Raw genomic sequence first — 23230 nt, 5'->3', positions numbered from 1 at the left:
CAGCTCCGTCCTGGATGAAAATGGAATCAGCTCCTTATCCCACAAAACCCATTAGCCACATGATATGGCTTAACATGAAAGACAGACCAACCTTAATGTGCCCCACACTATCCTTCTCAATGAGTTTGTGGGATAGACTACAAAAACCTTTTGTTTTCCGCTCCACACATTCTCCCATGGCCCCCTTGGTGGGAAACCCAGATTTCACCCCGGGTCTTAATTCCCAAAGCTTATCCTGGTGGACTAATAAGGGACTGATACGCATAGCAGACATGTGTGACCACAAAGGTATAATACCGAAACAAGCACTAATAGAAAAGTACCAGCTACCTCACACGAGTTCTATCGTTACCTCCAGATAGTTCATTTTTTGCATACTTTACAACGTAAAACTGACATCTTGTCTTCCACCCCAATGGAATATTTATGCAAGTCTTACGATAAACATAAAGGCCACATATCACTAATTTATAGTATTTTGATTTCCAAAACGGAGAAATTACCATATATGCTGAGGTGGGAAGGGGACATGGAGGTGACGATGGAAACTGATAAATGGTATAAAATGGCGCAGCTAGCCTCAAAAGGTTATATTAATACCTCTCTGATAGAAGCAAACTATAAGGTCTTATTAAGGTGGTACATGGTCCCGGCGAGAATAGCAACATATATCGCTGGTGCCTCTCCTATGTGCTTCAGAGGATGCGGCAAAGAAGGTACAATATACCATACTTGGTGGACCTGCCCTAAGGTCAAACGATTTTGGATACGCATTTACAACTTTATATACTCACTGACCCAGGTTAACCTTCCCAAATCTCCACAACAAGCATTACTAGGAGATCAAGTAGACGGAATACCTGGTCATACCAGGAAGCTCATATCTTTTATTTTTACAGCATCTAGAATAGCGGTAGCAGGATCCTGGAGAAAGCCCCTGATCCCTTTTGAAAGGGTGAAAGCAAAATTGACGTGGATCATGATTAATGAGCGCCTCTCGGCAACTCTCTTAGATAAACAGGGAGCTTTTGACAGGATTTGGGAACCATGGTTGTCCTACTTATCGACAGGCTTTGATAATTAACGGATCCCTAGGGGTGCACTCAACCCAAACTTTTCTCTCACCCTCCTTTTTCTCTTTCACTTTCCTCTTTATTATTCCTATTCTTTTTCTTTTTCTTCCCCCCTTCTCTAATACACCTTGCGGGACTTCCTATCCAAAATGGTTGTCATCGTAACAGATACGATAAATTTTGAAATGTGAGTGATAAGAGGGGAGGGGTGTGGGGTGGGGGCCCCCCCGTCCACAGTAGAGTCCCCAATTGGGGTGGGCGGTCGGGTCCCGGCGGAGCACCCTCTTTCCACACAAAATAGGAGGGAAATAAACGTTTGGTTACATATATAATTATAATAAGCAAAACATGTATCCGAATGTACAGTGCTTGGTACTTTACCTAGATACATATGCAGGTGGGTGACGTCTGACGGACCTAATACAGGCGGGCAGACACACTTACCTTATATTGTGAAAAGAAACAAAGCATGATATGATATGTTCATAGGATTCCCGCAGGACATATAGGCTGAGATATGCCTCTCTCCCCCCTATTCCTTTCCCTTTTTCTTTTATTACCATATAATTTCATAATGTATGAGTCGTGCATTTTGTAAATGTTATTTTATAATTTTTCAATAAAAATCATTGAAAAGAAGACCGATCGCATGACCGGCTTCTGACGAACAAGCATGCTGGAAAGCCAGCAGCCGATCAGAGCTCTCGGCCAATGGCTGCGAGCACTGACCGGTGTTTTCTGGTGGGGGGATGTTCCCCTTGTCAGAACACAATAGCTCAGTGGGGATCACTAGACTAACATCGCATCGTTAGTACAGGACCTCTTCGCGAGCTCCTCGGTTATTTTTTGTTTTAATTCATGTACTAGGCTTTAGAGTGTTTTGTTCTCTTTGACCCACAAATCAGTTTATTGTTTTGTTTTCCTTTGTATAGTTTCATGTTGAAGATTAGGTCATTTTTCAGTTAATTCTGTAAACTTAACCACTTGCCTACTGAGCACTTAAACCCCCTTCCTGCCCAGGCCAATTTTCAGTGCTGTTATGCTACACTGTATCCAAATTAAATTTTTATCATTTTTTTTTACACAAATAGAGCTTTCTTTTGGTGGTATTTAATCACTACTGGGATTTTTATTTTTTGCTAAACAAAACAAGACCAAAAATTTTGAAAAAACAAAAGTTTTCATAATTTGTTATAAAATTTTGCACACAGGTAATTTTTCTCCTTCATTTATGTGCGCTGATGAGGCTGCACTGGTGGGCATTAATAGGTGGCACTGATAGACAGCACTGATTTGCAATGGTGGGCATTGGCAGGTGGCACTGGTGGGCACAGATGAGGTGTGGCAGGGGCTCTCCATGTTCGGGACCGATGTCCCTCTGACAGAAGCCAGTGATCAGCTTTTTTTTTTTTCCTCACGTTATCAGCGTGAGGAAAAAAAATAGCAGATTACCAGCTCTGGCTGACAGCTGATCACATGGTAAGGGGGTCAGGATCGGCCCATCTTTCGGCTATAGCGTGGGCACAAAGGGATTAAACACAGGTTGTTATATGCGCTTTATTAAAGTGTTACTAAACACAGGACCCTGCATTCACTATATCTGGTCTCCTACAGTACACAGAACATGGAAATTCAATCATTTTAGTAAATATAAACTGCTAAATACCCTTTCTCATCAGCAGTATATAGTAATCTTATGACTTCTATCAGTGTCTGGGTAAAGCTTGTAGGAGTTTTCATTCTCCTCTGACTGTCCTATGAGGCTGCAGGACCCCTGACCCTTCGTCTGGATAGTACTACTTGGCCCTGTGCTGAGCTCATGCACCCTCCCAAGAAAAAAAGAACCCTCTAGCAATACACAACAAAATTTGCAGAGTAACTTCAAATGCTCTTTACTATCAGGAGATGGATCCAGGACAGTGGAAGAAGGGGAGGATCAGAGAAGACAGGATCAAACAGCCTTTTTACACAATGTGGAGGATTAACCCCTTAGGTTCCACAGTGAGTATATCAATCATGCTTTACTGCATATACAGACTGATTTTACTGTTGTGGGTTTAGTAACACTTTAAGTACCATTACTGCCACATACAATAACTACTTGTGGACTGCCCACCGTAATTGTATGTCGTCTGTTTGACATTTGAATACCTTTGTTATGGCAGCAGATAGCTGCCATAACCCCAGTATCTTTTTAAACAGCGGGCTGTTCGCTTTCAGATTCGCAGTGAGATCACTTTTATCGGCGGCGGAAGAGGTGCCCCTCCCGCCGCTCCCCGGTGGTCTCCGCCACTTACCGGAACTGCATATACAGACTGATTTTACTCTTGTGGGTTTAGCAACACTAACTATATTTTGTTCTTCAGTTGACAAAAGCCAGATTCACACTTCGCTGATGAATTAATGCGCCCCTTACTCGAATTCATGTTACCTGTGTTTGGTGCGATATAGTGCCATTCATTCATAATGGATGTGCATTGCAGCATGATGCCAGAAACTGTACATGCATCACTTTTTGCGCATTTCAGTGTGCTGGCAGTCCATTCATTTTTGTTTTTGATAGACTGAGGAAGGGTTTCTTTTTATTGCCATCTGTGTTCCCACTGGAGTGATCTCTTACTTTCTGTCCCAAGTGGCACCAATTACCAAAATAAGACGCAAGGAACATTTTCTCACAGAAATAATTACCAGAGGGAGTTTTTAGCTTTCCCACTCTGATAGAAAATTATTTTTTGTTCCTGCTGGAGAGAGCCCCCTGTATTTTCTGTTCTAGTGAAAGTGGAGTCACTGGTACGGGATATGAGGTTACAATTCTCCAGGGGGCACAAAGACAGCAAAAAAAGTTGAAAACATAATAATTCTTTCACCATCCTAAAAAAACTTTTTGGTTGAACCGCCATTCTATTCCTGTGCTCCTCCATACAACAAGGACAGACTGAGCGAGTTTTAGGAGAGACTGCAGAACATCATTCTGACACCAATCCCATCCCCAGACAGATTTAGGTCCGGTAGGTGGGACTTCTACCTTCCCAACTACGACCCTTACCACAAAATATACAATATTTCAAAGCTGAAAAATGGCATTTCTACAATTACTTTGTTCAGGCTAAATGGAAGTTTATTCTGTTATTAATAAATTGTCAGTTTACTTTAATTGGATTCAGAAAAACGAACTTCCTCATTATCCTGTTTCCAGAAGTGAAACCAAATTGTGTTTACAATACAAACACCAAAAGTGTGGCACAACCTTGCATCCGGATGAGGAAGATCAGGAGATTAGTGATGATAATAGTCCTCATTACAGTAAACAGTTTTTCGTTTGGACAAGCCCAGTGAGAGCCATTACACTATTAACAAGCCCTTCAGGTCCAAAACACATACAGAGTACTGGGGTTCCAGGTCTGTAAAAGTAATTTTCCCCTAAAGAAACTCTTCATTGGGAAGCAAACCCGAAAAAGCTGCAGGTAAAAAGTACATACCAGCAACAGCCTTGCTTCTTCTCAGGGACAAATCCTGGGTTGTTCTGATGCTTCCCGGCAGAGTCGAGCTTGCCACTAAGCCCCATTCCCACAGTCCTATTGGCCCACCACTCTGATGGGCTAGAAAATAGGAAAGTGCAGAAGGTAGCAGGAGACAATCAAACAGGAAGTGCCAAAGCTTTGCCTGTCACAACACCCTACCTGGAATTTGGCCCTGACGGGAGAAGGATGCTGCAGGTATGCTTTTGAACACACTAGTTGACTGTCTGGCATGTCGATTGACGACCGTCTTGGCACTTTGATTTAGTAACCTGGAATCAGCATGCAGGAAAGGATTTTTGATCCTCCTCAGGGACTGAAAAAGATTTAAAGCCAGACCATCAAAAAAACAGCCAGTTGGTATTTTTTAGAAAGTGGTTACCAATGGTAGCTCCTGTATTCCCCATCACTGTAGGCTTCCCTGGAAATGTACCCAGCAAGTCCTATAAAGCTTGTAAGCGAACAGTACTTCTAAACTGCAGACAACTTGTGGTGCCTCCGAGTAGCTTTTCAAATCAATAATCCAAAGCTAGGGCCTGACCTAACCAATCAGTTCTGGTAGAAGACTGGTGAATGGTGGGGGATGGAGCACAGCTGCAAGAGGAGGGGCTTAGTACTCACTTATGTAGAAGTCAAGATCGTTGAGGCTATGTCCTGCCTTAACCCATCGAAGGCTCCTGGCTTAGATGGTATTCCCCTCAACTTTTATACAACCTACAGCGAAACTCTGGTCCCCAAACTACACAAATTATTTTCGCATATTTTCAAATCCAGCTCCCTACCTAAATCAATGAGTGAAGCCTTCATAGTACTCATACCCAAACCAAGTAAAAATCTGGAATTTCCTGAATCATATCGTCCAATATCCCTCCTTCAATTAGACATTAAGATCTTGGCGCTACGATTGAATAAAGTGATCCTCTCCATAATCCATCCGGACCAGACTGGGTTTATGCCAGCAAAAAACATGGCATTTAATCTGCGCAGGCTATATATGAACCTGCAGGCCACAAATGACCAGATAGTATCCAGAGTTGTGGTGTCTCTAGATGCTGCAAAGGCATTTGACTCTGTAGAGTGGGACTATCTCTGGAAGTGTCTGGCACGGTTTGGATTCGGGCCCAATTTTACCAAGTAAATCCTCTACCAAGATCCTTGCGCCAGGGTGTTGGTCAATGGGAGGATCTCTGGCGCCTTCCCCTTTTCCAGGGGCACGCGTCAGGGATGCCCACTGTCCCCCCTGCTATACGTTCCCCCCTTGCATCCTCCTTAAGAACATACTCAGGAATTAAGGGTCTGCAATGCAGACACTTGACAGAGACAGTGAGTCTATATGCAGACGAAATGTTACTTTACTTAGAGGACGCTGGCCCTTCCCTAATGATAGCCCTAGAAGTAATGTAAAAATTCGGAAAATACTCAGGCCTGAAAATCAATTGTGACAAATTCCAGGTCCTTCCCCTTGATATCAGTGCCCCCACGGAAACCCAAGCCTCCTCCCCCCTCATTCGAGTTAGCTCCATGAAATACCTGGGCATAACAATCATCCGCTCCCTGGACAATTACGTCAAGCTGAACATACAGCCCTTGTTCAGAACCCTAAAAACCAAGACACAGACGTGGGCCAAACTTCGCCTGGGAGTAATGGGCCGCATAAACCTAATCAAAATGGTATTACTCCCCAAGTTCCTATATGTACTGTGGCATGCCCCAGTGTACCTACCCCTGAGGATTTTCAAATCTATAGAAGCCATTCTAAATAAATTCTTTTGTGTGGGGCAAAACCCGACACAAATTGTCTTGGCAAGTGCTGAAGAACCCCACTGAATTAGGGGGCACAGCACTGTCAGACTTTAATTTGTATTATTTGGCAGCACAACTGTCCCACTTCTTTTATCTGGATAAAAATGATAAGGACCGTTATTTGGCCCTTGTCTGCTCCCCATACACAAGTATCCATACCCACCCCCTTCCAGCTTCTCTTTAGGGACCTGGCAGATCCTTGAACATTGGGAAGCTGAAGGGAACTACTCTATAATCACTGTAAAATATGGAAGTGGTAAGACGCAGGCTTAAGACCCCTCCTACAGACTCACAGACACCCCTCTGGGACAACACAGGCCTAAAAGAATTACTAACGGTACCAGACCATAATCTTTGGATTACTCAGGGTGTGATGAGCCTAACAGATGTATTTTCTGGTAATAGCCTGAAGTCGTTCCAACAACTCAAAGATGAATTTACTCTCCCTAATTCTATGCACTTTCGTTACCTCCAGCTCCGCCACGCCTTACAGACACAATTTCGAGATAACCCCCCCAACCTGGAACAATTGGACATTCTGTAATAACTGGGCCGCAATCTCCAAAACTTATTTCAATATTTTTTCCTTTTCTATCCTTCGCCCAACCACTACAACACTCGCCTGAGGGGGAGATGGAGGATGACGAATGGGAGGATGCATTAGATACGTGTAAAAAAGTTTCTCCCAAGCTTTCAGACCGTCTCACACAATTGTACATCATACACAGGTCTTTTCTGACCCCTCTACGCCTGGCTAAATATAGAACAGACCACAGCCCACTATGCCCCAGATGTGGTAGCTCCACCGACACCTTCTTTCATATCATTTAGTCCTGCCCAATAATACAAGATTACTGGTCCCACATAGTGAAATTTATACATGACAAGATGGGGTCTCCCCTTACATTATGCCCTAAACAATGCCTACTGGGAATAGTCCCAGACTCAGATAAATTTCACTATATATTTTTACAAGAAACGCTATTTACAGCCTGCTCATATGGCGTAAATGGCTCAGGGCGCTGCCACCAACACTCCAAGAATGGATATCTGCAGTGAATAGTGTTCTGCCTTATAAAGGGGAACTCTACGCCCACAGGGGATGCCCATCCAAGAATGGGAAAATTTGGGACCCTTGGTTAGACACTGCATCCACATGCAATGAGATAGCCGAATAATCCTCCTTATTGTGAACAATCCGTATGTTGAACAATCTCTCCTTATAATGTACCTAGTGTGTTGGAATACCCAATATTAACTATGTGCATAACAATAGACCTTATCGAGTTCTCCAATGCATGACATGTCCTTACCTTTATGTTAGCCTGTTCGCTAATTGTAATACCATTGTCAATACCCTGTAAATATGTACTCTTCTCCAATAAAAAACAAGTTATTTGTAAAAAAAAAAAAAGAAGTCAAGATCCTAAGTACAATATGTGCCTGGAATCCATATGTCAGAAAGAAAGTATTGATTCAAATATTACTAGCAGTATTGCTAGTTTAGACACCTTTTAGGTTGTAATACAGAATAAACACTTTACACACACAATGCACAACCCCCAAAACTGCCACTCAAACCACAATATCCTTCAAAACAGCAGCTCCTAATCACAATGGGCAACCAAATTCACACACATCACATGCAACAGTGATGTAATTATAGATTCAAATAAAGTGAATAATATATCCAAATAAAGTTCAAAGTGTGCAAAACATGGTATGTCAGGGGCATTATGGTAGTTTAGTGCAGCGTTTGTACTTGCGGAATGTAAGTGTCCATTTGTAGTTGGTTTATCCTTTTAATTATAAAAGCATTATTAACCCATGTGAGGTTTTTTTCTGTTGAGCTTTACAATTTGGGGGCGATGCTTTTTCTAACCTACCTATAGTTTGGAGTTCACAACTGTCGACAAGTGCGTTTCTACTGAATGAAGGTGCACAAGAAGCAGCACAAGGGCATTTTTCATCAACGCAACTGAAACTTTGATAATTGCAATTTAGGAATTTTTACCAACTTTGCATTATATTTATACCATGTTTTGAACACTTTGGATATATTTTTCACCTTATTCGGTTTTATTTTTGAATGTAAAATTATATGACCGTTAAATGCAATAACTTGGGAGTTGGATATGTTTGCTCTTTTGTTGTATACTTTTGAGATTCAGGGCAGGCTTATCTTAAATCAATTTCTGTGTGTTTATGTGCTGCTCCCACTTAGCACGTCACAACCAAAGAAAGAGCTCCCCCTCTCATTAAGCCTTCAAAAGTTGTTGAGAACCACGCTTCACATATTCCTCTTCTTCAATTTGGTTGACTAAATTACAGGACCCACCCACCACATTGAGCTGTGCCTGGCTGACCTGTTAGTGTAACCTATTGTCAATCAAACATCCAAAAAAAAAAAAAAAAAGTGGTAAGTGCTGACAGAGAAACATGGAACAAGAAAGCATGAACCACACGTTATGTCCTCTATAAAGATCACTTTGCATTTTTCTCTGGAAAATCTACTATTTTATATGAAAACAGAAATATACAGCCACACAAGTCAATAAGAAGTCCCAAATTTAGTCCACCTCTAAATCTTTTTCAAATACATCCACTTGCGTATATGACCTCCATGCTTTTAGATTACAAGTTTTTAATATTGTTCCCATTTGCTGCCCTGGTCCCAGTTCAAAAGTCTGTGGAAAGTCCTTTCCTTTCTTTCTTTCATAGATGGTGTGCATGATCTGCTCCCATTTCACAGGGGATACCAGCTGTTTGGCAAGGAGATGCTCAATGGTTGGGCCTTGCCTGTACCTCCTTCCATCAACATTACAGTAAACGTTAACTAAAGGTCTCTTGAATGTCAAACCCTTCAGTGCTTCTGCCAGAGGTTCCACAGCAGGTTTCATTAAACGGGTGTGAAAGGCGCCGCTTACTGGTAGCAGCTTAGTCCGAAAAAAGTTATATTTGCGGGAATTGTTCTGAAGGAACTGAATGGCCTGGAACACATAAGAAATGTTACAGTTTATATCACTGATAACCTTCTGAAAGACTAAACTTGAGAACAAAAACATTATATATTTCAACTTACCAGTGCTTAAAGGTGGTGACTGTATTTATTTTTGAGCTGTTTTCTATGGTTGCACCGATATCAGTGCCGATACTAAGCATTTGCACGAGTACGCGTGCAAATACTCCGATGTCTGAAAACGAAAACCCAAAATTAATGGGCTCAAATCTCACTGCAAAGAATCACTTATGATTTGAACAGGAATATGCTGCGATTCCTGTCCGAATCACATGCAGTTTTCCCCACTGCTCCTGTGTGAACCCAGGTTGTGTCATAGGTACTTCAGCCTGGGTTCACACAGGAGTGGTGCGGGAAACCGCATGCAATTCTTTGCAGTGCAATTTGAGCCCATTCATTTTGTATGGGCTCAAATTGCACCGCAAAAGGTATTGATACTCTGTATCGGCGAGTACATAACATAATCAAAAGTATCGGTACTCATACTCACCGGTAAAAAAACTAGTATCGGTGCAACCCTAGTTTGTTCCCTTTTATCACCACATTCTCCTGCCTGTAACAGAATTCCTGTACTAGAAGGAATGCTCACTGCACTAGATCTATGGAGGAGGGACTGGGTCAACAAAGGCAGAACAAGTATTATTATTATTATTAGCCAACAGTTTACACAGTGCTTTACAATGTAGGGGGCCAGCACAATTACAGTACAATACAGAAGGGACAGGAGGGCCCTGCTCATAGGGCTTACATTCTAAAGGGAGGGGGTGGTGGTACAAAAGGTAACAGATGCGGGGAATGCTTTGATGGGGTTGTTAGGTGGGTGTGGGATAGGCTTCCCTGAATAAGTGAGTTTTCAGGGATCTCCTAAAGGTGGACAGGTTAGGGGGTGATCGGATATACCGGGGCAGGGAATTCCACAGGATGGGAGAGGCCCTGGAGAAGTCCTGAAAACGAGCATGAGAGGAGGTAACAAGGGAACTAGAGAGCAGGAGGTCCTGGGAGGAGGGGAGGGGACGATTTGGGCGATATCTGCAGATGAGGCCTTGCAGATGGCCTTGTATGTTGTGGTTAGCATTTTGAATTTTATACGGTGGATAGGGGAAGCCAGTAAAGGGATTGGCAGGGAGGGGCAGCAGTCACAGATCGATTAGTGAGGTGTATTAGTCTAGCAGCAGCATTCATAATGGACTGAAGGGGGGATTGCCTGCCTAAGGGTAGGCCATTAAGGAGAGAGTTGCAGTAGTCAAGGTGGGAAATAATCAAGGAGTGGATAAGTTGCTTTGTGGTGTCACTAGTCAGGAACGAATTCTGGAGATGTTGTGGAGGTTAAGGGGCAGGATTTAGCCAGTGATTGGATGTGGGGGCTGAAGGAGAGATCAGAGTCAAGGATTACACCCAGCACCCCGGCATGTGTGGAGGGACCAATGGTTGTGCTGTTGATCTTAATGGTAAAGTCATGGGGGGGGCCGGGAAGGAGGAAATATTACGAGCTCAGTTTTAGAAAGATTGAGTTTGAGAAAGTGGTGTGACATCTATACCGAGATGTCATTCAGTAAGTTTGAGATCTGTGAGGAGATCGAAGGGGTGAGTTGAGTAGTGGAGAGATAGATCTGGGTGTCATCGGCATAGAGGTGGTATTGGAAGCCATGGGAGGTTATCAACTGGCCCAGGGAAGAGGTACAGAGTGAGAATAGGAGGGGCCCAAGGACAGAGCCTTGGGGTACCCCAACAGAGAGAGGAAGAGGAGTAGAGGAGATGGAGTTGTAAGTGACACGGAAAGTGCCCTGAGATAGGTAGGAGGAGAACCAGGATGAAGCAGAATCACAGAGGCCAAGGGAGTGTAGTTTGCTGAGGAGGAGCAGGTGGTCAACTGTGTTGAAAGCAGCAGAGAGGTCTAAGAGTATGAGTATGGAGTAATAAAGTAATGTCCAGATTCAATTGTATTCATACTCTTATGTCCCCTTTTATCAGCGCTTGGTACAGTTGCACAAATTGTGTACTGGACAGATAAAATTGTAATGATCCTGAGGGATGATTATTCTGATAATTGCTGAAAATGCTGGTTAATTTATCTATGGGGGAGCAGCATTGTCACCCAGAGAAGAATTCTGGAAAAATCAACAGATTATGTTATTGCAATTACCAAGCAGATAAAAATAAATGCTTTCAAAGGTATATTAAACAGACCAAATGGGAGTAAATAAGAGAAGTTCAGGGTTAGGGTTTATATACATTTTAAATTATCTGTGTCTAAAACAAACCCTCTTACCTCCATATGTCCTGCAATCACTCTGCCATCTGGAAACAGATAATTGGCCACCTCGCACACCGGGTCCGTAATGCCCAAAGTAAGACAGTGGTCCTGGGCCTCAGCGCAAGCCGTGCTGTATTGTGTCTTGGAGTTCCCAATCACAGAGAGCATGCCACTCTGTATGGCTTCAGAGGCCTTCTGCATAGCTTCTGCCCTCACTTTTACTGCATACAGAGCTACAATAGAGATATTCCAAGATGAATTCTACTCATCAATGAAAGACATGTACATCATAGAGTCTTCACATTTTACTTTCCACGAATACATCCAACGCTAGCTCCCTTTTGACCCCCCCCATACTAATTAGGTTCTAGGTTCTCAGCCAGGGCTAATTTGCATAGCTTCAGGGTACAGCTGCTTCATAAACTAAATTAACTATGACAAATTACAGTATTTTCACTGCAGCTGTAAGGGGAAGCAAAGCAGGCAAGACCTGTCAATCACCCCCCCCCCCCCTCAAGCAACAGCTCTTAATATGTGCAACTGGGAGTGAGCTCAAGTGCAGGGATCTCCATACGCTAACCCCCCCCCCCCCCCACTTCCTATTCAGATATTAACTTTAGATGAAATATTGTGTAGTGTAGGGTTGGTTTATGTGTCAGGTTTAATCAGAAGGGTTGACAGAAGAATAGAGTTGTGTGGGGATGCTTGTGCCTTGGTTTCAATACCTGACAGGAGTGCCTGACAGGCTAATTCTTTTCTCCTGAAGCAGTCCTAATGAGTTCATCCTTTGGGTCAGGAGCTGATGCAAATGGTCTATATCTTATAAAAAGTGTGGCAAAATTTTTCAGTGTGTTATAATATATATTTGTGTGTGAATGTGTGTGTCTATGTTTGTCCAACATACAATGGATCTGTGATATATCATAATTTAAAGTATATAGTACTATTTTTTAAGTTTTGGATAAAGAAAAAAAGGGCTGAAACCCCTGCCAGTTTTTTTTTTGTTGCTGTCTATGTAGAAGTGGGGAAGGAACTTCCTGTCTCAGAGACACAGCGGAGAATTAAAGAAAATCTCTCAAAGTGGTGAATTACCTTCCTAGACAGATCAGGTGCCACTGGAAGATTTCCTTTTATCTCTTATGTTCTGGGGATAATTAACATTTCAGATTTCTAATCACTTTCTTTTTTGGTGACAATGGTTAGTAAAAACAGAGAGGGCAAATCACCCAAATGGGGACACAAAGTATTAAAAACTTAAAATCCAGTCTAACCATTCCTTGCTCTAAAACACCTTTTTTTGAGGTAAAAGATTTTGCCTTGAGATGCACTTTAAATGCTCACATTTTTCATGATAATGCTAAAATGCAACCAGTCTGCAATTTCTTGTGACACCACAAGGTGTCACCACTGCATCAAAGCCTGAAGTTACCAAAGGGGATAAGAGTCATTTTATTGATTTTCCACTAGAAAAAAAAAATCTATTTACTGACTGTGAATCTTGACTAATAATTCCTTGTCTTCCAGGTATGTTTACAAGTTCTAGTGTTCAAGGGGTTTAAACAAGTTGCTGTTGCAGCCATGAGTGTGTTTTTCTAAGCTGATGATCAGCTTTCATGTAAAAGTGAACCAGGCGGCTCACTTTTACAGTACCAAGAAGGTGCTGACCCACCCCACCCTGTACTGCTGGCCACGGTGGTTCCTGGGCATTCTTGTTCTTCCAGGAAACCTGGGATCGCAGTAAAAATGCCCCAAAACATTGTGCAAGAGAAGATCGAGGGACATTTGTTCTCCTCTGCAATGAAAAAACCCACCAGTGATACGTATTACATCACTTCTATGTTCAGAGATGTCTTGCTCCAGTTTGTCTGCTGCAGAGCTTAAACTGGGGCAGGGAGAAGCAGCATAGGGAGTCAATCAATTTATCTGCACTGTTCATGTGCTAGCAATGAACATTCTGATAGCAGGAGAGAGCAAAATGACACAGAGTGATGAATTCATCAGTCCGCTGCTTCTCCTTTCACTGTCCGATGTAGAGTATCACAGAGCCACTTTCTGTTCTCTTTCTTTTGCTACAGTTTATTCACTGTAGTATGCCTTTGACTACATCATCACTCATGGGTAATCTGATACTCTATATAAAGCTGAGCTTCAGGTAAACAATGGAATGGGATGAGTGGCAGTGCTGGGGGGGATGGGATGAGTGGCAATGCTGGCAGGGAGCTGGGATGAGTGGCACTGCTGGCAGGGAGCTGGGATGAGTGGCACTGCTGGCAAGGATTCAGGATGGGTTTGTAGTGCTGGCGGGGGAGCTGGGACGAGTGGCAGTGCTGGCAGGGAGCTGGGACGAGTGGCAGTGCTGGCAGGGAGCTGGGACGAGTGGCAGTGCTGGCAGGGAGCTGGGACGAGTGGCAGTGCTGGCAGGGAGCTGGGACGAGTGGCAGTGCTGGCAGGGAGCTGGGACGAGTGGCAGTGCTGGCAGGGAGCTGGGACGAGTGGCAGTGCTGGCAGGGAGCTGGGACGAGTGGCAGTGCTGGCAGGGAGCTGGGACGAGTGGCAGTGCTGGCAGGGAGCTGGAACGAGTGGCAGTGCTGGCAGGGAGCTGGAACGAGTGGCAGTGCTGGGGAGGGAGGGATGGGACGAGTGGCAGTGCTGGCAGGGAGTTGGGACGAGTGGCAGTGCTGGCAGGGATGGGACGAGTGGCAGTGCTGGCAGGGAGTTGGGACGAGTGGCAGTGCTGGCAGGGAGTTGGGACGAGTGGCAGTGCTGGCAGGGAGTTGGGACGAGTGGCAGTGCTGGCAGGGAGTTGGGACGAGTGGCAGTGCTGGCAGGGAGTTGGGACGAGTGGCAGTGCTGGCAGGGAGTTGGGACGAGTGGCAGTGCTGGCAGGGAGTTGGGACGAGTGGCAGTGCTGGCAGGGAGCTGGAACGAGTGGCAGTGCTGGCAGGGAGCTGGAACGAGTGGCAGTGCTGGGGAGGGAGGGATGGGACGAGTGGCAGTGCTGGCAGGGAGTTGGGACGAGTGGCAGTGCTGGCAGGGAGTTGGGACGAGTGGCAGTGCTGGCAGGGAGTTGGGACGAGTGGCAGTGCTGGCAGGGAGTTGGGACGAGTGGCAGTGCTGGCAGGGAGTTGGGACGAGTGGCAGTGCTGGCAGGGAGTTGGGACGAGTGGCAGTGCTGGCAGGGAGTTGGGACGAGTGGCAGTGCTGGCAGGGAGTTGGGACGAGTGGCAGTGCTGGCAGGGAGTTGGGACGAGTGGCAGTGCTGGCAGGGAGTTGGGACGAGTGGCAGTGCTGGCAGGGAGTTGGGACGAGTGGCAGTGCTGGCAGGGAGTTGGGACGAGTGGCAGTGCTGGCAGGGAGTTGGGACGAGTGGCAGTGCTGGCAGGGAGTTGGGACGAGTGGCAGTGCTGGCAGGGAGTTGGGACGAGTGGCAGTGCTGGCAGGGAGTTGGGACGAGTGGCAGTGCTGGCAGGGATGGGACGAGTGGCAGTGCTGGCAGGGAGTTGGGACGAGTGGCAGTGCTGGCAGGGAGTTGGGACGAGTGGCAGTGCTGGCAGGGAGTTGGGACGAGTGGCAGTGCTGGCAGGGAGTTGGGACGAGTGGCAGTGCTGGCAGGGAGTTGGGACGAGTGGCAGTGCTGGCAGGGAGTTGGGACGAGTGGCAGTGCTGGCAGGGAGCTGGAACGAGTGGCAGTGCTGGCAGGGAGCTGGAACGAGTGGCAGTGCTGGGGAGGGAGGGATGGGACGAGTGGCAGTGCTGGCAGGGAGTTGGGACGAGTGGCAGTGCTGGCAGGGAGTTGGGACGAGTGGCAGTGCTGGCAGGGAGTTGGGACGAGTGGCAGTGCTGGCAGGGAGTTGGGACGAGTGGCAGTGCTGGCAGGGAGTTGGGACGAGTGGCAGTGCTGGCAGGGAGTTGGGACGAGTGGCAGTGCTGGCAGGGAGTTGGGACGAGTGGCAGTGCTGGCAGGGAGTTGGGACGAGTGGCAGTGCTGGCAGGGAGTTGGGACGAGTGGCAGTGCTGGCAGGGAGTTGGGACGAGTGGCAGTGCTGGCAGGGAGTTGGGACGAGTGGCAGTGCTGGCAGGGAGTTGGGACGAGTGGCAGTGCTGGCAGGGAGTTGGGACGAGTGGCAGTGCTGGCAGGGAGTTGGGACGAGTGGCAGTGCTGGCAGGGAGTTGGGACGAGTGGCAGTGCTGGCAGGGAGATGGGACGAGTGGCAGTGCTGGCAGGGAGTTGGGACGAGTGGCAGTGCTGGCAGGGAGTTGGGACGAGTGGCAGTGCTGGCAGGGAGCTGGAACGAGTGGCAGTGCTGGCAGGGAGTTGGAACGAGTGGCAGTGCTGGGGAGGGAGGGATGGGAGGAGTGGCAGTGCTGGCAGGGAGTTGGGACGAGTGGCAGTGCTGGCAGGGAGTTGGGACGAGTGGCAGTGCTGGCAGGGAGATGGGACGAGTGGCAGTGCTGGCAGGGAGTTGGGACGAGTGGCAGTGCTGGCAGGGAGTTGGGACGAGTGGCAGTGCTGGCAGGGAGTTGGGACGAGTGGCAGTGCTGGCAGGGAGTTGGGACGAGTGGCAGTGCTGGCAGGGAGTTGGGACGAGTGGCAGTGCTGGCAGGGAGTTGGGACGAGTGGCAGTGCTGGCAGGGAGTTGGGACGAGTGGCAGTGCTGGCAGGGAGTTGGGACGAGTGGCAGTGCTGGCAGGGAGTTGGGACGAGTGGCAGTGCTGGCAGGGAGTTGGGACGAGTGGCAGTGCTGGCAGGGAGTTGGGACGAGTGGCAGTGCTGGCAGGGAGTTGGGACGAGTGGCAGTCATGGCAGGGAGTTGGGACGAGTGGCAGTCATGGCAGGGAGTTGGGACGAGTGGCAGTCATGGCAGGGAGTTGGGACGAGTGGCAGTCATGGCAGGGAGTTGGGACGAGTGGCAGTCATGGCAGGGAGTTGGGACGAGTGGCAGTCATGGCAGGGAGTTGGGACGAGTGGCAGTCATGGCAGGGAGTTGGGACGAGTGGCAGTCATGGCAGGGAGTTGGGACGAGTGGCAGTCATGGCAGGGAGTTGGGACGAGTGGCAGTCATGGCAGGGAGTTGGGACGAGTGGCAGTCATGGCAGGGAGTTGGGACGAGTGGCAGTCATGGCAGGGAGTTGGGACGAGTGGCAGTGCTGGCAGGGAGATGGGACGAGTGGCAGTGCTGGCAGGGAGTTGGGACGAGTGGCAGTGCGCTGCAATGAGTGGCAGTGCTGGTGGGGGGCGGGGATGGGATGAGTGGCAGTGCTGGTGGGGGGCGGGGATGGGATGAGTGGCAGTGCTGGTGGGGGGTGGGATGAGTGGCAGTGCTGGCAGGGAGCTGGGATGAGTGGCAGTGCTGGCAGGGAGCTGGGATGAGTGGCAGTGCTGGTGGGGGGGGAGGAATGGGATCAGTGACAGTGCTGAGGGGGAGTTCTGATCAGCCAACATAGGTGCTCTTGATCAAGGTCATCTGCTGATCTGAGAATTGTAGTGGGGACTTTTAATGGCAACTCTAATCACAGGGATTCGACGACCCCTGGCAAATCGTCATTCGACCCCTAGGTTGAGAACTGCTGATATACTGTAGACACACCAATTAAATATATACTGTATATAGGAGCGGTTTTACCTGCCAAAGGGTTTGTTTTCTTTTCCATCCAATTCTGAGATTTACACAGCTCTGCCACACAGCACGGCACTATCTACTAGGGCAGAAGACCTGTTTTTTATCTCCTTCAGTTCAATAACACGTACAGGTCTTGCCCCCCGCCAGCCTGTGATTAGACAATGAAAGGAGATGCAGCAGGCTGATGGGCTCATCTCTCTGGACTCTGTTCTCTCTCCTCCTATCAGCATGCTCCTGGCAAAATAACACTACTAATTGGCTCCTTGTGCTGCTTCTTTCTCCCCCAGTCCGTGCTCTGCTGTACAGGGACTGCAGGATGCTTAAACAAGGTCCTATTCAGGCGCTTACACATTTAAAAAAATACTATTCATGCATTACTAAATATAGAGCTGCAATCATTTGTGTCTTTTTAATCTGCTTGGAGGTCAGCTTTAAGGGCCCATTTACATTAGTGTGTTGCAATAATGTACAGTACCGCATTTAACACAGTGTGTTGTCTTGCTTCTAATGTGAGTGGCATCCTAATGCAGCACAGTACAATGCATTTGTGCTTACAGATCCTGATTCACATCTATAGATTGTGGCACACTGAGCTACAAGTTAAAATGCTGCTTGACCCTTATGTGTTCTATGTGAATTGGCTGCCTAAGTGCCACACGTTAATTGACAAAATACGACGAATTAACTTGAGTGCAGTAACGCACCCATACAGTGTGAGTGGGCCCTAAAAGATTTTTCTCTAAATGTCTTTAAAACTGGTTACCAACTAACCATTTCTGCATCCTTACCTTCTGTAAAATCTAAAACACCAGCACACACAAGTGCAGCATACTCCCCAACACTGAATCCCGCCATCGCAATACACTTCTCTAGAGCCTAAAAAAAAAAAACACAGAATGTCAGGTTTTAGCCTGGTCTCATAACATCTGCTAAGATTGATAAAATGCAGTTTAAAGGGATGGGGAAAGCGGCTCTTCAAACTGTATGCAAGCCAATTTGTTTTAATAGTTTTGAATGGAGGGAAAAGGTTGGAACCTCTTTTCGGTTTTTATTCCCATCTGTATGCCAGCTGGGGGGGGGGGGGGGATTCACTCTCTGTATTTGTGCTGGTGTCCATTGTCTCCATTATTAACAGGAAATCCAAAAATGCTAGAGCTGTCACAGGACCAGGAGTTGAGAGGAAATATTCCAGCGGGGACACCTGTTCTGGTGACAATGGAAGAAGAAAAGTTTTGCCCTTGCTTTTATGAGATTTCCTCTCGCTTCCTTTTGTGTTTCTAGGACAGGAAGTGAAGGGAAATCTCTCGAATGGATTTAGTAAACCCTTTTCCTGAGTATATATTGATAAACATTGAAATTATAGAATGGCTTATCCTAAGGTAAAGAGCTACTTCTATGGGCTGACTCAACTGTGCAAATTGGCAGAGAGCCAACAGCAGGGTGAAGAGACAGAAACAAGGAGCCCTCTTATGCTGGTTTGGCTCCAAGTTCCACTTTAAAGAATCCTCCCCCCTCAGCTAACAGAGGTCCCCACTCCCTGCCCACAACCTCTTGGGACACATCACAGGTCCCCAAGAGGCTGCGGGTCCATTTAACAAAGTACAGTGTGACTCACGCATGTGCATTGGGAAGCCGCAAGGACTCACAGCCGGCTTTCCACACGAGACATGCCGGAGCTGGAAACCCGAAGACCAACGAAAAATCAGCTTGGGTGAGGATGGCGCTGGATCCCTGGACAAGTAAGTGTCCATATATTAAAATTTCAGCAGTTACAGTATTTGTAGCTGCTGATTTTTAATGTTTTTTTCTACAGACTGAATAACCTCTTTAAAGTAGTTATTCATCCTACCTGGATGCTAAAGACTTGTGCATCAAACAAATGCCACGTTTTGTTTTTTTTTTAAATACTGTTTTGACCTTTTTTGGCTCTCAGTTCTGACCTCCTGCATCTTTTTTGTGGACATGACCTGCGTTTCAACAACAGTTGCATGTAATTGTTCAAAGTCGGCTTCCTGATGGGGACAAAGGTAAAACATGCCTAAGCAAATTACTGTTGGTACGGTCGCTTATAGTCTTCATCAGAAGCACATGTGAAAGAGTGACAATGCAGGAAAACAGTTGGAAGACAAGGACAGATCTGTCACCCTATAACAGGCAGAGTCTGAACAAGGCCTTTCATGGCAGCATCACCAGGAAGTAATTTAATATAAGCTAAATTAAAAAGTAAAAATAGTTTTGAAAGTAGAATTAAAAAGTATGCAGATCAGTATTTCTGATTTCACTTCAAGTCATTGAGCCCAAGTGGAGAAATCAGTGACAAGCATCTAGTATTTTCCCAAGGTCTGCCTTTCTCTCAATGCATTTTTATTTTAGGCTGTTCAAATCTTGTTTATTTAAGATGCATTTTTGGTGTGGTGCAATAAACAAATCCTGTTTGCTGCAGCTTTGATGCACTTTAATCATAATGTTTTAAATAGAATTCAATGGTAAAGAATGTAAAACACACTGCACAGGTGTGAACTGGGATTTCAAAGAGATCCTGGCACCAGACTTTATATTTCAACAACAATCTTCACATAATACACATGCATTTATTGTATTTTATGCATGTTATTTATCCATAAAAGCCTCCTTTTTGTAAAAATCTAGAAGTCCTGATACTGCTGCTGGGTGATGCCATCTTGAATGTGTTGTCACTTGTCAGCAGCCCCAGAGCTGTCACTCAAGTGACACTCTATATCAGGGATATGCAATTAGCGGACCTCCAGCTGTTGCAGAACTACAAGTCCCATGTGGCATAGCAAGACTCTGACAGCCACAAGCATGACACCCATAGGCAGAGGAATGATGGGACTTGTAGTTTTGCAACAGCTGGAGGTCCGCTAATTGCATATCCCTGCTCAATATGTATTCAACATAACTTCTCTTCTGGTTGTTACATAAAAGGTCATGTAGGGAGGTGAGGGGTGGAGGAGCTGCGTCAGCATAGACAGTAATCAGACACTCCCAGAGGAGGAAAGGGCTAAAGTGTGCAAGGAGGGAGGGGGTTGTGCTAGGGAATTTATGCTTGCTGAAGCAGTTCAATTTTCTATCAAGTTCAGAGTTTCCATTGCAAGTGAATAAAATGATTTCTGGAAAGGAAAACACTGCACATAAGCATTTAAAATACTTGCTTTTTCTGTGATTTTACTTCCAACTTTTATTTGGTGGCAGTGTCCCTTTAACCACTTTAGCCCCGTTAGGATTTACCCCCTTTTCGACCAGGCCATTTTTAGTGATACGGCACTAGGTTATTTTAACTGACAATTGCGCGGTCGTGTAATGCTGTACCCAAATAAAATTGATGTCCTTTTTTTTTCCCACAAATAGAGCTTTTGTTTTGGTGGTATTTGTATTTGATCACCTCTGCGGTAAGGATGAGCTGCGGCGTGTTCGCACAGCCCACATGCAGAGCCCGCCAGGAAGTTGGCACTGTGCTGCGCTAATCACAGGCAGCGAGACATTTCCCGATCTCTGCAGCCGTGTATCGGGACAATGTCTCACTGCTTGTGATTAGCGCAGCGCCAATTTCCTGGTGGGCTCTGCATGTGGGCTGTGCGAACACACTGGAGCTCATCCTTAGGCTGGCCATACACTATACAATTTTCTTGTTCAAATTTTGTTAAATTTACCTTCAACTCTGTAGTGCAAGGGCATGTCTAAGTGCATACACATTGAAAGTCTTTAGGTTTCACCTCATATTATATGGTTTTGGTAAATCTAAAGGAAAATTGAATAAGAAAATTGTATAATGTATGGCCAGCCTAACTCTGCGGTTTTTATTTTTTGCGCTATAAACAAAGACCTACAATTTTGAAAAAAAAAAAAAAACAGTATTTTTCTCTTTCTCCTATAAAACACATCCAATTAAAAAAAAAAAAAAAAAAAAAAAAAAAAAGTAAAAGTAAAAAAAAATCTAATTTCTTTATTAATTTAGAGCAATATATATTCTTCTACATATTTTTGGTAAAAAAAAAAATCCAAATAAGTGTATATTGATTAGTTTGCGCAAAAGTTATAGTGTCTACAATCTATAGGATAGATTTATGGACTTTTTATTCGCGATTATTAGCAGGACTGCGACATTGTAGTGGACAAATGGGACACTTTTTGGGGACCAGTGACACCAATACAGTGATCAGTGCTAAAAAATGCACTGTCACTGTACTAATGACACTGGCAAAGGGGTTAACATCAGAGACAATCAAAGGGTTAAGGGTGTTCCTAGGGAGTGATTTCCAACTGTGTGGGGGGTGGCCTAACTGGAGGAAGAGGGATACCTGTGTTCCTATTAGCAGGAACACAAGATTTCTCTCTTCCTCTCTGACAGACGATCGTTCTGCCTCTCCTATGAACGCTTGGCGGGTCCTTGGGGCTATCGCGGCCCCCGGACCCGCCGACTGGCTCCCGCTGTGTCCAATCACAGCAGGAGCACAGCTCTGACGGCGTGCACCCCAGAGCCGACATCAGGAATCACGTAAAGGTACGTGATTTTGCGCCTAAGGGCCACCCTGCCGCAGTATATGTATGTGGGGGGAGGGGTCCTTGAGTGGTTAAAGGCAGAGGAAGTGGCAGCTATAAGCCAAATCGATGCCGCTTGAAGGCAGGGAACCCCTTTATATCCCCGAATGGCAGAAATTAACTTACAGATGGGTTTTCCTGGTTCAGCTTCTCAGTGGCAGCCACACAAGTGACAAACACAGCAGGCTGGCAATGGATAGTCTTGTTCAGCACTTCGGCGGGGCCCCGGAGGCACAGATCCAGGAGGTCGTAGCCCAGCACCTTGTGGGCGGTCAAGAACATCGCCCTGACATTGGGGTACTTGAGAAGCCCACCGGCCATGCCCACTGCTTGGCTTCCCTGTCCTGGGAAGAGGAGGACTGTGGTGTCAGTGGGGGACCTCCTGTCTGGTTTAGGGTTCTCCTCATCCTCTTCTTCATCTTTCTGTGTATAAGCTTCCTCCTGTAGAGTGTTTATCTCCCCTCTGTCCTTTCCTGACAGCCACCTCTGCCCATTATAAAGCACCCCCCGATGCCTCAGTGCCCTGAGAAGAGCTGAGCCCCCCATCCCTGCCTGTGACATCAACCATGTGTCACTGTCACACAACTTTTACTGATTCACGTGCACCTCTCTATGCCCTGCAAAGCACTTCCGGGTCTGCAGTACGTCTGGAAAGCCTTCCCTATCGGAAACATCACCACTAGCACAAAGGTTCCTAGATACATAAGAGTGATGAATGCATGTAGTTCTGAAACTGGCACACATGTGGGTTTTCAAAGGATTTTCCAAACTGTTTAAAACAACATTTTAAATGTAAAGTGATATTGGCACTACTCTGTGCAGAGTTCAATAAAATAAACTGCAAAGACTTTAAAATATGGCTTATGTGCTCATGGTATTTCATAGTAACAATCACACACGCACACACATATATATATATATATATATATATATATATATATATTGCAGCTGAGCTTACCAATTCTCAAGTTTCTTTGTTCTTTTACCCATTAGTTTCACCTGAGGATCTGGCCAATAAGGTCTCATTTACACATTTTAATCTATTTTTAATTTTATTTTTAAACGTTTCAATCTGTGCCCCATGCAGAGCCGAGTTGTGCCATCATTAGGATGCACAGGTGTTCCATGCATTCTCCTGCAGGCAGTCCCACAGCTGTCAATTGAGACGCACCAGCTTTATCGACACAGCCACTGCTCCCAGTATGACCGCCATGTGGATGCGGTTGCATGTCCCAAACTCACCCAAGGTGCATTCGGGGTCGTGCTCCCACACAGATGTCACATTGGGAGCAGCAGTCATGTCCATGAAGCTGGTACATCAGTTGACAGCTATGGGACTGACCACACAAGAATGTACACACCTGTACATCCCCATGCTGATA

The 23230-nt window shown here is 45.9% G+C and overlaps 1 protein-coding gene across 1 annotated transcript; it reads right to left on the bottom strand.

Annotated features, from left to right (window-relative positions):
* Nucleotides 1–4169: 4169 nt before the first annotated feature.
* Nucleotides 4170–22505, bottom strand: MCAT (malonyl-CoA-acyl carrier protein transacylase). Its single transcript, XM_073621957.1, has 4 exons — nt 21975–22505; nt 18077–18164; nt 11683–11900; nt 4170–9384 (listed from the first exon to the last, which is right to left on the bottom strand). The coding sequence occupies exons 1-4, from the start codon at nt 22407–22409 to the stop codon at nt 8965–8967; spliced, it is 1161 nt and encodes a 386-aa protein (XP_073478058.1). The 5' UTR covers nt 22410–22505; the 3' UTR covers nt 4170–8964.
* Between the last annotated feature and the right edge of the window lie 725 nt (nt 22506–23230).

Source organism: Aquarana catesbeiana, linkage group LG03 (assembly GCF_042186555.1).
Source record: "Aquarana catesbeiana isolate 2022-GZ linkage group LG03, ASM4218655v1, whole genome shotgun sequence".
Taxonomy (NCBI): domain Eukaryota; kingdom Metazoa; phylum Chordata; class Amphibia; order Anura; family Ranidae; genus Aquarana; species Aquarana catesbeiana.
Note: the sequence above shows the minus strand (reverse complement) of the source record. Positions and strands in the feature narration are given on the sequence as shown.

What these genes read in the sequence shown, in the direction of transcription:
- MCAT (XM_073621957.1), bottom strand. Translation starts at nt 22,409, where the DNA reads ATGTCACAGGCAGGGATGGGGGGCTCAGCTCTTCTCAGGGCACTGAGG. An exon ending in TGTTTTAGATTTTACAGAAG is followed by an intron (nt 11,901 to 18,076) that starts GTAAGGATGCAG and finishes TCTCTATTGTAG; the next exon opens with CTCTGTATGCAGTAAAAGTG. An exon ending in TGATTGCAGGACATATGGAG is followed by an intron (nt 9,385 to 11,682) that starts GTAAGAGGGTTT and finishes TATGTGTTCCAG; the next exon opens with GCCATTCAGTTCCTTCAGAA.